General features: G+C 42.9%; 1 protein-coding gene across 4 annotated transcripts in view; it reads left to right on the top strand.

The window, feature by feature from the left end:
• Positions 1 to 1,770: 1,770 nt before the first annotated feature.
• The window catches only part of LOC147880272 (uncharacterized), a 70,251-nt gene continuing 55,959 nt past the window's right edge, over positions 1,771 to 16,062 (top strand). For 3 of the 4 annotated variants that reach the window (XM_087370510.1, XM_087370509.1, XM_087370507.1), the window contains exons 1-5: positions 1,771 to 2,133; positions 2,323 to 2,616; positions 3,404 to 3,541; positions 11,821 to 11,902; positions 12,297 to 12,373. In XM_087370510.1, coding sequence (XP_087226636.1) covers positions 2,341 to 2,616; positions 3,404 to 3,541; positions 11,821 to 11,902; positions 12,297 to 12,373 — 573 coding nt within the window. In that variant the 5' untranslated portion in view covers positions 1,771 to 2,133; positions 2,323 to 2,340. The remainder of the gene's footprint in view (positions 2,134 to 2,322; positions 2,617 to 3,403; positions 3,542 to 11,820; positions 11,903 to 12,296; positions 12,374 to 16,062) is intronic. The other variant, XM_087370508.1, reaches the window with a different exon arrangement.

Here is a 16,062-nt window from a genome sequence, read left to right as displayed (position 1 = left end):
TCAAAGAGCGAGATAAGTGATTTCTTTTGCTTTATATTTCATACACTTAGTATCTTCTGCCATCCATTTCTTGCCATACACTCGAAACACAATTTTTCATCCGTTTAATTCTCATACACTTAGTATCTTTATTTTTCTCCGCTCCGCTTTATTTGTACTTATCGCAATATCATGGCACATCAGCCACAACCACCCACGCTCCAAGAGCAGTTAGACGCACTTCAAGCACAGTTGGCCGATGAGCGTGAGCATAGGGAGAGATTGGAAAAGAAAATCAATGGTAAGGAAAGGAAGAGACATTCATCTGACGATGATTCTGACGATGATACTATTATCAGGACAGTCAAAGCCACACTGAGAGCACAAAATTCGAGGAAGAAGAGTAAGATAAGTAGAAAAGCTTTCTCATTTCAAAATTTTGATGGAAAGAAAAGCACGCACTGTCTTGTCTTGGATCAGTTAGCTAGATGATTATTTTTCCGGGGAGAAATTCTCTGAAAAAGATAAGATTAAATGTGCTGCAAATCATTGAGTAGAGATGCTGTACTTTGGTGGAACATCACTAAACACAGTAAAAGGCAACCAAAATCTTGGAAGTCTTTTCAAAAGCTTATCAAGCGAGATTTCCTTCCCTCACATTTCAAAGCAAAAGCTAGACAACAATGGGACACTTTTAGGCAGTTCGATAAGGAAACGATCTCTACATATATTGATAGATTTTGGTAAACGTTGATCCAATTACAGTCTTTAGAGAAAATTAATGAGCGAGATCAACGAAGGAAGTTTGTGGCAGGTCTAAAGTCTAAGTTGAGAGCCGAGATTTACATGTTTCATCCTCGCTCATTGAGCTCAACAATTTCTCTTGCAATGTTCATTGTGAAAGAAAGAATGGGATTGCAAAAGAAGGAAAAGATCTGGAATGGCATGTACCCTTTCATAAGAAAAAGAGATTTGATAAAAAGCCCTTCTTTAAATCTAAAAATGGTTTTGTATCACAGAAGACAGATTCTTCTTCGAAGCCGAATGGTGGGACTTTTCCGAAGAAAGAGATAAGGTGTTTCAAATGCAACAAGCTAGGACACATAGCCACTGAGTGTCCTGAAAGAAAGAAGACCCTGATGGCGAAAGTGCACATGATTGAGGACGAAGCAGCCAAGCAAGAGGGAGGTAAGTATAATTGTCATGCTCTTCTAAAGATGAAAGGTTTCAGCTTGAGTACAGGTGATGGAACTCATAGCGAGGATTGGAGTTAGTGCGAGGGTGCCGATCGAGGTGTCGCACAGCGCATTATATATGGCCATGGGCCAATTTTGTATTTGTTTAATTATTGCAAGGTTGAGCAATATATTTTGTTGAGGACATAATTCATTTTGGGCCCAAAGATGGCTATGTAAAGCAAATTCCTCATTTTTGGATGGGAGGGATAATTTTGGCGGGTTGGTGCTTTTATGAAATATCATAAATACTCTAGATGAGGAAGGGTGAGCCAGGCATGTAGGGGGGGAGATTGTACCCATTCTGCTATCGCTTCCATGGTGTGATTGTGTTCTATTTCTCAATTGATTAGGTGGTGAATTTGTGTGGAAAGAATTACCTTTTGGTTTCAAAAGGAAGGGCAAGGATAGCAAAGGGGCAACGACTGGGACGAGTAAAGCCCAAGACAGAGTGCCAGCGTGGCAAGAACAGACTGAGAGGAGTGAAGGTGACAACATCTGCCTTCTTACAATGCGCTCGTGCTTTTCGTTACTTGCCAGCTTCCCTTTTCCCCTCCTTCCTTCTTCAGCTATGGCTTCCCTCAGCTCCTCCTCCCATCTCCCCCTTTCTCCTCCTCTCCATTGAATCCTTCCACACCTCCAGAGAATTCGAGCTCAGACTACAAATCTAGCAAATTTTCCCGCTTTCGAATCGTCCCTCCCTCTTTCAGAAACTGCGGAGCTACAGTGCTTGTTCCTGCGTGAGCGGATGCATTGCGGTTACCTGTTGCAGAGGATTCGCGCTTCGCTCAGCTCCTCCTTCTTGCGGTGTCGCATTTGCTTTCGCAGCAGGCAATGCTCGCCGAACGCCGCTCTCATTGCCCCATAGACTTGGCCAGCGTCGTCGCGGACCAAGGTATCGGCAGCAGAAGTCTGACGAGTGAGTGATTCGTCGACTTCACGCGAACCAGCGAAATCAGTTTTCAACAAGGGATTTTCGTGTTCGTGTCATTCCTTTTTCGCTCTCGAAACGGTGCTGCAAGATTTGGATATCTCATAACGCATAGTTGCATGTGCGCAACGGCGCATGATTTCCTCTCTCTGAGTAACGTGTATGATCGCTCTGCAGCTCCTGGCCCTGAGTTCGATGGAGGGCCAAAATAAAACCGCTGCGTACGATTGCATGCGCGGTACCCATGCTCCGGAAGAAGAAGTGTGCAAAACCAAGGATGAACAACTTGTCGATTGCATCGACGGCGACACTATGCTAGAGGATGTTGAAGCTAACGGCTCAGACCAAGATTGGGTTGAAGAAGAAGAGGCCAAAAGGCCTCTTTTGTCAGGAAACGCAGCTTCAATTTCTCCATTTAAATTAGACCAGCGTCTGGCATCTTTGGATGTCTTCAGGGGCTTAACTGTTGGGGTAACCATTCTCGTGCAACCGCCGCTTCCATTCTGTATCTTGTCGAGTTCTTTATATTGTTATAACAATTGGAACGGATGCATCCTTTTGGATATCTTGCTGTCACGATTTTAATCCAGAATGTTGAAAATAGACGGACAGTTTCAATTCGATACCTTTCCCAGGTGGTGGTTTTCAATTATCTCGTGTCATTAATTATTGGTCTTACCATGCTGCTTGTGTCTTTCGAACATTTTACTCCACTTCCCCACCATTTAAAGGCCCTCAGATCTCCTTTAAGAGCCTAGCTTACGATATTCGTTCCTCTCCCCTGGCAGATAGTCCACTTAAGTTTGTCGTAGTGAGTTGCTTTGATCCGTAGATTGTTTATCCCATACGAACATGAGCTTTCCCTAATGCGTTGATGTGCTTCCCTCATCGAGTTTTTGATTGATAGCGTTCAATAGTGTCCATATTAAATCCGCGATAACCTACTGACCAGACCACGTGATAACAGGTACTTCACGCAATGCATGCTGGAGTCTTGTTTTGAAGCTTTCTGAACATGTCTTCTGTTGATCTGGCGTATTCAAATGTGGGAAGCATGTTTTCATAAAACCTTTCATAGTAGAATATTCTTCGAATACATCAATGCCCACTTTCAACCCGAAACTCAAAGCTCTGTTGATATGGTGTATTAAAATATGGGAATTGATGTTTTTATAAAGAAAAATTATGACGGAAGTCTTCAAGGTAAGGTAATCTATTTATCCTGTCAAAACTAAATTGCGCTTTCCCTGTTTTGCAGGCAATGATTCTTGTGGATTACTGTGGTGGGTTCTGGTCAGGAATAAATCATACACCATGGAATGGGATTTCGTTTGCAGATTTTGTGGTGCCTGCTTTCCTCTTCATTGTTGGGGTTTCTCTGGCTCTGACTCACAAGGTATGTGAGATTCATGCAACTCAATACATGGTCTTAACTAATACTTGCTGTATTTCTGGACATGCCATGGCCACACAGTGAAGCAACACCTTTAATCATTTGCTAGAGAACGTGGTACAGCCCATTTTTGAAGTTTCAAAAACTGGAATTGAAACAATGAAACGTGCATGTTTTCCACTTTTGGTATTATTTCATGCACCCACTCCTCCCTAGAGGTGTACATCAATGGCCATCCATGACACGGGGGACAATCTTGATTGCTTTGTCATGATGTCATGGTGCAGTTTGAAAGGCTGCACCAAGTTGTATGGGGTGGTACCGATGACTTACTGCAGATCATCTGTGATTAATAAACCTGCTTCCTCTCTACTTGTGACCAGTCCACTTCTGATAGATCTGGGCTCCTAAAAGGAGCTAAAGAGAACAAACTTGGTCGTGGGATCCTAAAAGTGGGACTGGAAACACTCGCGCAAGTTTGGTGAGTGCGGCATACTCTCTGCACAGTCGGGCCTACATGGATGGGCTCATCATGAAGGGGCTTGAGAAGAGAACTCCCAGGTAGATATAAGACGTGACAATATCCTGTGATGCGCTGTCAAACTTAAACTGCTCTCAATGTGTTGCTGCCTGAGATGTGTTGACCATCATAGACTTGGACGTGGGATCTTAAAAGTGGGACTGGAAACACTGTCACCCGAGTTTGGTGAGTGCGGCATACCCTTTGCTGAGTTGGGCCTGCATGGGATCAATTAATACACCAACATGTGCACAAGTTGCTTGGGATCACTAGGGATTAATTCCCCGAGCCCGATACACATACAAGGACTCCTGAAATTCCCGTGCCACCAAGGTCCAAGGTATTCATGCGTAAATTCAATTACGTTAGAATTCTCGTCCTCGTAATAAGAGAGTATAGCCACATCATTTACATATAATAGAATCGGGACAAGGGATCCAGGTAAGAGTGAGCCTGTGCCACCTAGTGTCACAATGAATGGCTCAAGCTCTTTAATCTACAGTGACATCCTTGCTTGATCCCAATAGTACTCATGACCTCACAAGCAGTTGTAGCTTGAATGAAGAGATCTTGGACTACCTTTTGATTAGCCTTCTCCTTTAGTGCTAGCCTTCATCATGGCTGAGTCTGCCCTTCACCTCCGGAGTGTCGATAGAAACTCAGTACGAAGACTTTGTATAAATGGATGCTTAAGTATGTGTGGGTGTGTGGATTTGTATGTGTGAGAGCATATTTTTTATACTATGGTCTACACCCACTGTTGGGCGTTGATGACGTCAGTGGGGATGTCATAGTAGCTAGTCCTTGCTATGCATGATGGAGTTTATGGTTTTCAACCTTGTGAGTGACTATCATGAGATTGAAACTGCACTATGTTGTGTTTTTAAAGGATGAGTTTGGGAATGTTCCTGGATTCATCTAGGTATATGTACTCATGACCTCATGTGTCTATGCAACCATTGTTCAAAATCTGCCCGATACCCGAACACAGAGAGTCATGATCGTCCAAATAATATCCTTTTCGAACCCTAAATCCTATAGAGGTTGAATAGTTTACCTTGTTGCATTGTGTTGAAACCCTTGTGGAAATCTACAAAGCAATAATAGATTCTCTCTCTCTGTGCCCTAGCCTCCTCAATGACTCCTTCCAAGGTGACATTGTAGTCTAGACGCCTGCTTATACAAAGGCTCTGGCTCTGCAAACAGACTAACCTGAGTCTCGAGCAACAAGGCTTAAAACTTGGATATGATAGGCCCGATCATAATGGTCCTGTAGTTTTATGGGCTCATTGGATCCCATAGCTTATGGATTGGGACGATGGTATCATGAGTCCGCGTGTGAGGAAAACTAGTGTGAACCGTTTCATTAAATAGAGAGAGAATTACAAGAAGAGAGGCAATGGCGAGTGGGAGAAGGTGGTGTATGAGTGGAGAATCGACTACATTGGATTTAGAAGATATAAGCATGCAAGGTAGCTTTGATTTCATTAAGCAGCCTATAATGTTTTACACAAAAAACTAATAATTTGTAACGTGTGTCATTAGTCGATACCACATATGGGTATCTAAGCAACAAATGACGTGGCTTTAATTTGCAAGTAAAATGTTTTTGTGAGCTCGCTTGCGTCCCATAAAGTAGATGAAAATCATAGTGACTCATGATCCCAACTTCACTCCCTTGAGACATTTTACAAGACATTATTCACACCTCATGGCTTTTTGGGGTAGGATTAGGGGCTCCTCGCACGCCATAGTGGTGAGGAGAGCTGCTTTCATGAGAGAGCGGGACCAAGGACCTTCATGGCATTTCCACTCTCTAGTTGGTTAAGATAGCCTAGTTTTTCTATGTGCATGATTTTGTATGGGCCTCTCGTAAGATTGTATTTTGGTTTCTTGTATTTTGTTCATACATAATAGAAGTTCATGTTTTTAACAAAAAGAAACTTCCCCCTCCAATTCAATGGGGAGAATTATGAGGTGGGATTGTGATGGTATGAACAAGCAAGAACTCTTGCTCAAGCACCTGAGAATTTTTTTGAAATAAAGGAGATTTTTTGAGGTTAGGGAAGGTTGATGCTATCTTCCAAGCATGGTTTAGCTTGGTGATCACTATGCAAAATGATGATAAAGTCATAGGTGCTGGTGGAAGCCATCGTAAGGCCCGGTTTAGGTTTGCCGAAGAAACTTGCAGTCTTTTCATTATGAATATTTTGTGGCTCTACATATTCTAGAGATAAATTTGATACCTACGTATACACATACATGTATTTGTGTGAGATGACACATGCATCAAGCCTACATGCACTCATGCATATGTTCATACATCATACGCACAATTTCAAACCCTCCTCTCTCTCTCTCTCTCACACACACACACACACACGTGCATGCGCACACACTTTTTTTTTTAGTGAAAACTTTTGATTGATTATATTACAAGAGTAGCGACCTCAAAATGATGCAACTGAGATTACATCAGCTGAAAATCTCAGTGTATGCTAGATATACATCATGATCTATGCAGCGCGTCTGCAAGCAATCGAAGAAGGATTGTTGCAAAGAACGCTTAAAAAAGCCAAACAAGGAAAATATAGGATCACCAAAGACTTTACAGTTCCTGTCTGTCCATAAAGTCCAGAGTGCCAATAGCGAACCCAAACAAAGAAAAGATGAAACTCTGGTCTGGGTGGATGAAAACCAAAGAGCCCGAAAGACTTTCCAAAAGGAACAGTCGGGAATCTCGCTCGTAGGCACTGCCGAAGAAGATCAATGAACTCACGAGAACATGGACAAAACCAGAATAAATGAGGCACAGTCTCCTGAGAACTTAAACATCTGTGGCAACAAGCGGGAGCAATGTGTCTACGAGCCAACATTTGTCCAGATGGAAAAATGCCCAAAAGCACTTGCCAGAAGAAAACCTACTTCCGAAGAGGAGATTTGTAGGCCCAAAGTTGCTGTAATCTCTTTCTCCACCACTTGGGTGGGCGATGCATTCGCCAAATAGAATTGCCTTTCTCTGAAACCCAAGGTTGAGGCAAAAGGATTTTATACAATGCAGGCACCGTAATCTGAGATAGCCTCAAAGGGCAAGAAGAGGACCCTTGGGAAGTCAAAGCCAATCCTCCAACCTGTCCCGAAGTTCCAAAGGAGGAATTGGAACAAAAGGCGAAAGTATATAAGCAATTTGTTGCCACAAAACATGATAATGAGAGATTAAGCCATATCGTGTAGCTGCCAGAGAAAAAGGTAGCACAGAGCCATCATCATGAGTAACATCAGCAATAGAAGTGATGCCCTTAAAAGAAACAAAGTAGGAACGGCGAGGTTTTTGTAAAGTGAGTGGAGACGGATTGTCGACCAGTGAATGCTTTCAGCTCGCAAAGAATTACCCAGTAAAGACTGTCGACCATGCCATTCCAGATGAGAGGACTTGCTTCCAATCAAGAAGCAAATTGGAGACCAAAGGGCAGCCAGGTAAAGTGCCATCGATGCGACCAAATAAGAAATCCCAGTAATTGATTTGCCAGTGACCAAAGGTAGAAATAATGATATGTGTGACTAGAGATCTAATCATAGGAGCCTAAGGATGATCACCTTGCAGAAATTGCAGCAACATTTTTCCCCTGTGAGCAAGGATATGCACCTGGATATTCGTGACGTTCAAACCACCATGCATCTTAGGGGAACAAAGTTGATGCACTGAAAGCAGCCTGAGAGTTTTTCTACCATGTTTGGAACGCTAGAAGATTTCCATAATGGTAGACATGAAAGAAGCATGATCTGCCTTGGTGAATAGGATCAAAGGCAAATAAAATTGAATATAAGCCACAAGGATGGACTGTACTAAATGAAGCCGAACATGCAAAGGCCAGGTTGCCAATTTTCAATACTCTAGCTTTTTCCGAAGCTTGACCATCACCCAATCAGTTTGTTGACGACAAGTGAGACCCCAACCAAAAGGGTAACCAAGATGACAAACAATTTGAGTGGGTGGAATGATTTCCCCGGGCCACAAAAGACTATGCCAGTCTTTAGAATGCAATGGGAGCAGCTTAGACTTTTGAAAATTTACGTGAAGACCAGCTGCCAAACCATAAACAGAGAGAGCCTGCATCAAAGCAGAAAGATCATTCTGCGTATTCTTCGGGGTAAAGAAAGAATCATCAACATAGGCTTGAGCAACCATGTTGCGATTTGCATCCAATTCCAAACCATGAAGGGAGCATGTAGCCACGAGATGATCAATATATTGCAGCATAGGATGGGTAGCGCGCACGCATATACATTTTTTTAAATAAAAAAAGTGAAAACTCTGAATGCTTTATATTACAAGATAGCTATCTAGAAAAAAACTAGCAAGCCGAAATAATACATCACGCGAAAATGTCCATGTAGGACAAATATACATCCTAATCTATGCACACACACACCTTTTTTTAGTCAAGTCTTTGAGTGCTTTATATTACAAGAGAGCTATCCAGGAAAAAAACTGGTAAGCTGAAATAGTACATCAAGCGAAAATGTCCATGTAGGACAAATATACATTCTGATCTATGCAGTGAGTTTGCAAACAATCGAAGAGCGATTGCTGCAAAGAACGACGGAAGAAAACAAAAGTAGAAAAGACAGGATCACCAAAGACTCCGTGATTCCTAGCGCTTTCCAGAGAGTCCAGAGTGCCTAGTAGTAGCGAACCCAAGTAAATAACAAATCAAAGTCTGACCATTTAGGATAGATCCCAAACAACCAGAAATGCTTGCCAAAAATAGCCTGAGAAAATCTCAATCTCAATTTGTGGCGAAGGATGCCCATGAAATTATCTCTTAGAGCAATGCCAAAAGATATGAGATACAGATTCTCTGAGAGCTAAATATAGGATCGATGAATAGAAAGAGAGAGTGCAGGTTGCAAAGAGTCGATAGAGTCTGTCGTCACATCAACTAGGATAATGAAAATAGAGAGTACAAGGTACTTGTATATAGACCTAGGACTAAGTGTCCTATGTGGCCTAAAAGGCACTAACACTACAAGTGCCTATATTTATGCCTACAAGGCACATACCATGGCCTATAGGGCATCACTAGAACCACCAGGAGTTCACCTACAAACCCCCTCTCCATGGGATGGGCTGAAGTACTCTGGAAACATCTCAGAATACCTAGTATTTTCTGGTCATGAAAATAAGATGCTACAATTACATCAACTGAAAATTTCAGTATATGCCAAAAAGACCTCATGATCTATGCAGCGGGTCTGCAAGCAATCAAAGAAAGATTGCTGCAGAGAACGCCTAAAAAAGCCAAACAAAGAGAAAGTAGGATCACCAAAGGCTTCACAATTCCTATATGTCCATAAAGTCCATAGTGCCCAGTAGCGAACCCAAACAGAACAGATGGGAATCTCGCTTGCAGGCGCTGTCGAAGCAGATCAGAAAACTCACGAGAGCACGGACAATGCCAAAACAAGTGCGGCACAGTCTCTGAAGAAGCAGAACATCTGTGGCAAAGTGCAGGAGCAATGTGTCGATGAGCTAATAGCTGTCCAGATGGAAACACTCCCAAAAGAACTCGACAAAAGAAAACCTGTTGCCGAAGCGGTACTTTATAGGTCCAAAGTTGTTGTAATATTTTCCTCCACCAGTTGGCTGGGCGATGCATTCGCCAAACAGAATCACCTCTCTTTGAAACCCAAGGTTGAGGCGCAAGGATTTTATACAATGAAAGTATAGTAATTTGAGATAGCCTCAAAGGACGAGAAGAGGACCCTGGAGAAGTCAAAGTCCAATCTTCCAGCCGGTCCTGGAGTTCCAAAGGAGGAATCGGAACAAAAGGCGAAAGCATAGAAGTAATGTGGCCACAAAGGATGATAATGAGAGCCCAATCCATATGTAATGGCTGCTAGAGAAAAGGGGAGCATAGTACCAGCATCATCTGTAACATCAGCAACTAAGGTGATGCCTTTAAACGAGACAAAGTAGGAACGTCGAGGTTCCTGTAAAGCCAAGGGAGGCTGAAAGACTTTCGACCAGTGAATGCTTTCAGCTCTCAAAGAATTCCCAAGCAAAGATTGCTGTCCATTCTATTCCAGATGAGAAAGAACATGCTTTCAGTCAAGAAGCAAGCGGGAGACAAAAGGGCAGCCAAGCAAAGTGCCATTAGTGGAGTCAAAAAAGAAATCCTAGTGATCGAGTTGCCAATGACCAAACGCAAAATAACTGATATGAGTGACCAGAGTCCTAATCACTAGAGCCCAAGGTTGATCTTCTTGTAGAAATTGCAGCAACATTTTCCCCGTGTGGACAAGAATATGCACATGAATATCCGTGATGTTCAATCCACCATGCATCTTGGTAGAACAAATGTGATGCATCGAAAGCAGCTTGAGACTTTTTCTGCCATGTTTGGATCGCCAAAAGATTTCCATAAAGATAGACATAAAAGATGTAAGATCTGCCTTAATGAACATGATCAATGGCAAGTAAAATTGAATATATGCCACAAGGATGGACTGCACTATTCGAAGACGAACGTGCAAAGGCCAGGTTGCCAGTTTCCAATACTCAAGCTTTTTCCGAAGCTTAGTCAAAACCCAATCAGTTTGTTGTCGGCGAGTGAGTTCCCACCCAAAGGGTAACCAAGATGACAAACAAACTGAGTGGGTGGAATGATATCCTTGGGCCATAATAGACTATGCCATTCTTTGGAATGCAAAGGGAGCAGCTTAGACTTTTGAAAATTAACATGAAGACCAGCTGCCAAACCATAAACAGAGAGGGCCTGCATCAAGGCACCAAGACCATGGGGCGTATTCTTCGGGGTAAAGAAAGAATCATCATCATAAGCTTAAGCAACCATGCTGCGATTAGCATCCAATTCCAAGCATGAAGTGATCCTGTAGCCACAAGATGATCAATATATTGCAGCATAGCATGAGTAGCAATGGCATACAGTAAAGCACTGAGAGGGCATCCCTATAGCATCATTTTCCCCTTATGAGCAAGGATATGCAAATGAAAGTTGAGAATATGCAACCCCCATGCATTGAAAGCAATCTCAAACTTTCCCGGCCATGTTTGGATCGCCAAATTAGTTTCCATAATGGCTGACATAAAGTAGGTAAGATCTCCCTTGCCAAACATGATCAAAGGTAGGTAAAACTGAATTTGCGGCTCCAAAATAGATTGAACTATCCTGAGGCGAACATGCAACATCCAAGTTTCTAATTAACGTGCACGTGCGCGTGCACACACACACGCACACATGCACGTGTACGTAATCCTAGATACACACCTCAAATAAGAAGGGCTACCCTAGACTCCAAATTTCTTACATGCTTGTAGTAGCAAAGCCCTTATTTGGGGGTGCTCCTTGTTATCAAGCTCAATGAAGTATTTTCTTTTTGTGAAATCTATTAAACTCATTAAATTAAATGGCCTAAATCATGGTTTCCCATTAAGAAGCATGGGCCAAGTTTATTTGAAGAAAAGATTTGCCAAGATGGTTTATGAAGCAGAAATCTATGAATATGAGTGGTGGATAGTTGTGTTGATTGATGAGATTAGTAAGGATGCTATGTTAGTCCATGCTATATACTACAACATTTGGTTTTTAGCTTTATGAGTTGGGTATATAAGAGTGAACACAAGCTTCTCATAAGTGTAGCAAATAGCCTTCTTTTTGTTGCTCATAATGGCTTACCTTGATTGTGTTTATAAAATGTCTTCAATTAACATCCAGTTTAATTATTGCTTGTTTTGTAGAAACTAAATGATAGAAGAATCGCTGCTTACAAGGTCAGCTTACGTGTTATAAAGCTCTTTGGTTTGGGCTTGATACTCCAAGGTACAAAGCATATGTTAATTCAAATTTCCTACAAAACGTATCTTTAACTATCTACTGTTGGTTATGACTTCTATCTCATAATCTAGAAATGCTCAAATGTGTGGCACATTGATAAATAATAAGCTCAAATAACTCAATGAAAAATGCTTTCATCTTTCCATGTCTATGTGGGGTGTGAGTTCTTTGTCGCTTGGTTTATAACAAATAGTGCAGTCAAATTGGAGCACTTCCATGATCAAGCTAGTGCTCAAAATCTGATAATGTGTGCATCTTTTACTACATGGATGGACTTGTATATAACATCATCACTATTGGTCAATGTATGGTTTTATCGTTTGCATACTTCAATCTTTGTTTTTGAACTTAATTGAAGGAACTTTACTTGTTTGTGTAGGAGGTTTTCTACATGGCGTGAAAGATTTAAGTTATGGGGTGGATATACGATTTCTGCGCATTATGGGTGTTCTGCAGGTTTTTTTCTTAGCTCTCAACTCCTTAAATTCTTTCAAGTGAAATCATGTAATTTCTTTAAAATTTATATAAGTTTATCCCCTCTAGATTAAGAGGTAAATAGACTTTTGACCTGGAGTGTGAGTAGGGAAAAGCTTTACTTATCTTCACTGATCCTCTCTGATTGGGCCATGTATAGTTGATGAATCGACCATACATGATCATTTGGAGGCTTATGGTTTAGAGTGAGAGAAGAAAGACACGGACTATATCGATTGTATTAAGTATATGTACTACCTTTTTCCTTTCATCAATGTACTCCTCACCCATTTTGTCATCTTATTCTCCTCTTCTTACTCTCCATCTGCTCCCTTTTTGGTGGATGTGCTCACCTATTCGCCTTCTTGTTCTCCATATGACTCTGTTATTGGTTGATTTCTCTCCATCGTAACGTAGCCTCATCCAAAGCGGTTGGAATAGTCAAGGAGTCACTCTTGTTGCACAAGTCCTATTCCCTTGTACTCTCCCTTGGAATTTCAATGTATCCTAGCTTCTTAATTCTCTGAAGTGCAATATTGACTGCTTGACATGTCATCAAGCCACTCTTTAATATATTTCCCTTGCCAAGCCACTTGGCTCCACCTTCAGCTTACATGCTTCCGTGGTAAGCCACAGTAAGTGCATCCACCCAACTAACAAGCCTTTGATTGCTGCAATTCAATCACAGCTTGAACCAGCATATTACTTTGCGAATCAATTGCAGCCATAAGGAGGCAGCAAACCTGTACGAAATTGCCTTGGAGACTCAAGCAAGTCCTCCACTTTATTGGGACAGCAGATAGTTGTTGCGGATTACCACAAAGCTTTAGCAGGCCCTGAAGAGCTAGAAGCAGAATTCAAAGCTGTTTGGCTGCTGGAGAAGCCTTGTTGAAGTGCCATTTGGAGCAGCTATGTCCTTGTCCACAGTAACCGTATCGGACTGTTTTGGCCTATGCACAGCCTCTCTCTTCCTCTTTTTTCTTCGGTAACTGCCTTTGCGCAGTACATCAGTCCACTCTCTTGCTGTCTTTCACGAATTGACTCTCTTTCTGTACTCTTCATCCCCCTCCAATGGCTGAAGAATCTTGCACGCATGAGGAGGCTACAAGTAGCATACCTCCCCTTGAATGATGAGATAGATTTTGGAGTAGAGAATCTCGTGGCGAAAGATCAACAAGTAGTAAACTACTTCGACAAGCAGTTGAAGGACTTGAAGGAGATGTTGACAGCCCAAGATCAAACCGTAGTGGTGCTACAAGCCTCAGTCACATGCTTGGTAGCAGGGACAGGGTGAACTATTCCAGCAGCACCTTCTTTCACCCCCCGAAACCTTCACGGGTGAGAAGAAGGAACACTATACCGAGTGTGTCGATTCTTGGTTGAAGCTGTGGCAGGTGCACTTTTCTTTCCATCCTTCTTCTAATTCCTTAAAGATCCAGATGGCACAGGGGATGTTTGAGGGGGAAGCATTATCTTGGTGGAGGGAGTTGAATGAAAAACCGGTAACTTGGACTAATTTCGAAAAAATGTATTGGGAGGAGTTCGAACCATGAACCGGCCTTCAATAAAATTAAAGGGCAATAAAACTAACAAGTAACCAGTCAACACTGTCACTTTAACAATTCAGCAAAAGTATAACCAACAGATTGGGAGCTGCCCTTGCACCAAGACAAAGACACAGATTGGTCCCAAACCGACTGGCATGGCGTCGATGGGCGGTTCTAGTGATGATGTAGCCTCAGGCTCTGGTGCCGATCTTTCCTCAGGTTCTGGTGCCGATCTTGCCTCGGGCTCTGGTTGTTGGAGATATATTGGTTGCAGTTGTGCACCGAGTTGTAGCATCTCATGGGGCAATTCCTCAATCCCGATCTCGAGAATAGGTATTTCTTCTAAGGCATCTGCACTTATCAATGTGATAGTAGGAGAAGTTGGTGACGGCTGCCATACTGGTGAGAAGCAGTAGTACAAGCAACGGCAATCCTACAGACCTACTATAACTCCCTGACATCCGCACATGCTCAACATACGATATGTCTTTAATTAAGTGAGAGGCCCAGAATTCCAAGCTACATAAAGGAGACATTCCCTCTTACAACTAGGGCATTCTACATCCCATTGGGCATCCACATACCCTGCATAGCCTATACTGTTCACTGTTCTCACCACTCTTGGCAGTAGGTCTCCATCCCTAATCCAGGAAGTTTGCACACAACCCGGAACTGTCACTAGTGACCACACTTGGCCACACAGTTCCCCATAGCTATTACTAGTACCCCAAAAGTTAACCATCTGCTCAAAGCAGAAAAAGAAAGCATACATAAGCTTTCTCCACTGTTCAAGACTGCCATGACTAATAGTCTCTTACCCTAGGGGTCACACCTATCCTAATACATCAACTTGTTTCCCATAAGAGAACTCGCATCACAACACAGCAAACACTATGGCAGTCACACCTGTACTAACCCTCTCAGGGTTCCAGTGATAATTCCAATTCCAAGTATGGATTCCCGACCCCAGCCTACTCAGCAATGAGGATGTACTCAAGATGTGCCCTCTGCCTAGCTATCACTGCCCGCATGTGACCCATCTCCTAGAGAAACCAAGAATATATTCCCACACGGAACATGTTACCTGCTCAGTAGGCATCAATATTCCAAACATTAGTCCTGCGGGGCTCTGCTGTCACCCCCATGTGACCATAGGCATCCATTCTTAGTGCAGACACCTGCATTTAACCTGAGAGTGTTTACTAGCAGCCCAAACAAGGCCACATGCTTTTGAGACAATCACAAGTGTCCACTGACTCACTGAAATACCCAAGCAATGGGTGAAAGCATAACTGAACTACCCCCGGTGCTCAGAAGCACGAACAACCTCTGCAAGCATTCATTGTGATCATTCTGCCAAGCAAGTTTCTTAAAAAACCAACCCAATGCTCACGAGCAAACACAAGAGAGCATGTGCGAACCCTTTACTAGCCTAGAGTTCATCCCCCGAGCCCATGCACAACTCCTTGCTAGCTTTTTGTTCACATGGCTACGTAGCTAGCTACACCAAGCACCCTAGACCCAAATGCATGTACATGCAGCCCAAAGTCTCTACAAATAGCTCACATGAGCTGAGTAATAGGCCAACACCAGCCCCTTCTCAAGCCGGTACAAACTTTACGGCAGACTTGTGCATAAGAATTCAGTTTTTGTCAAGAAAGCCACGAGAATGCATTCAGCAACAGCCAATAGCAACGTATGCACATTGTAGGAGTCCGTGTTGCCATCCGTACCTTGACAGCCGTACATTGACAGCTGTCCGTACAGCTCTCCGCATTCCGTACAAGCTGTATGGACTGCTCTGTACAGCCCGTATGCCTTCAGCAGATCTGTATCAGCAGGCCCGTACAGCCGTACGTCTTCACTTTGGGGGCTTTTGTTCCATCGTACGGCCCCTAGCAACGCTGCATTCGTTGGCACGAACTCCCGCAGGCTCTTCCTTTTTCCCTTGTGATCTCCTGTTTTGCCATTTTTCTTCACGAAGGCCTTCCAAGGATTTCCTTTCCAAAAGGGTTTGCATGGGCATGCCACGTGGCACCCATGCCTTAGGTTGTCCCCAAGGGCTTTCATTTGCCCCTAGGCCCCCTCTAGTGAGGCCTTTTTAAAAGCCCCACCAATGACCAA

Source organism: Dipteris shenzhenensis, chromosome 32 (assembly GCF_047967505.1).
Source record: "Dipteris shenzhenensis isolate YYH24624 ecotype China chromosome 32, Dip_SZ_1.0, whole genome shotgun sequence".
NCBI classification, from domain to species: Eukaryota; Viridiplantae; Streptophyta; class Polypodiopsida; order Gleicheniales; family Dipteridaceae; genus Dipteris; species Dipteris shenzhenensis.
This window is presented reverse-complemented; position numbering and strand designations above follow the sequence as displayed.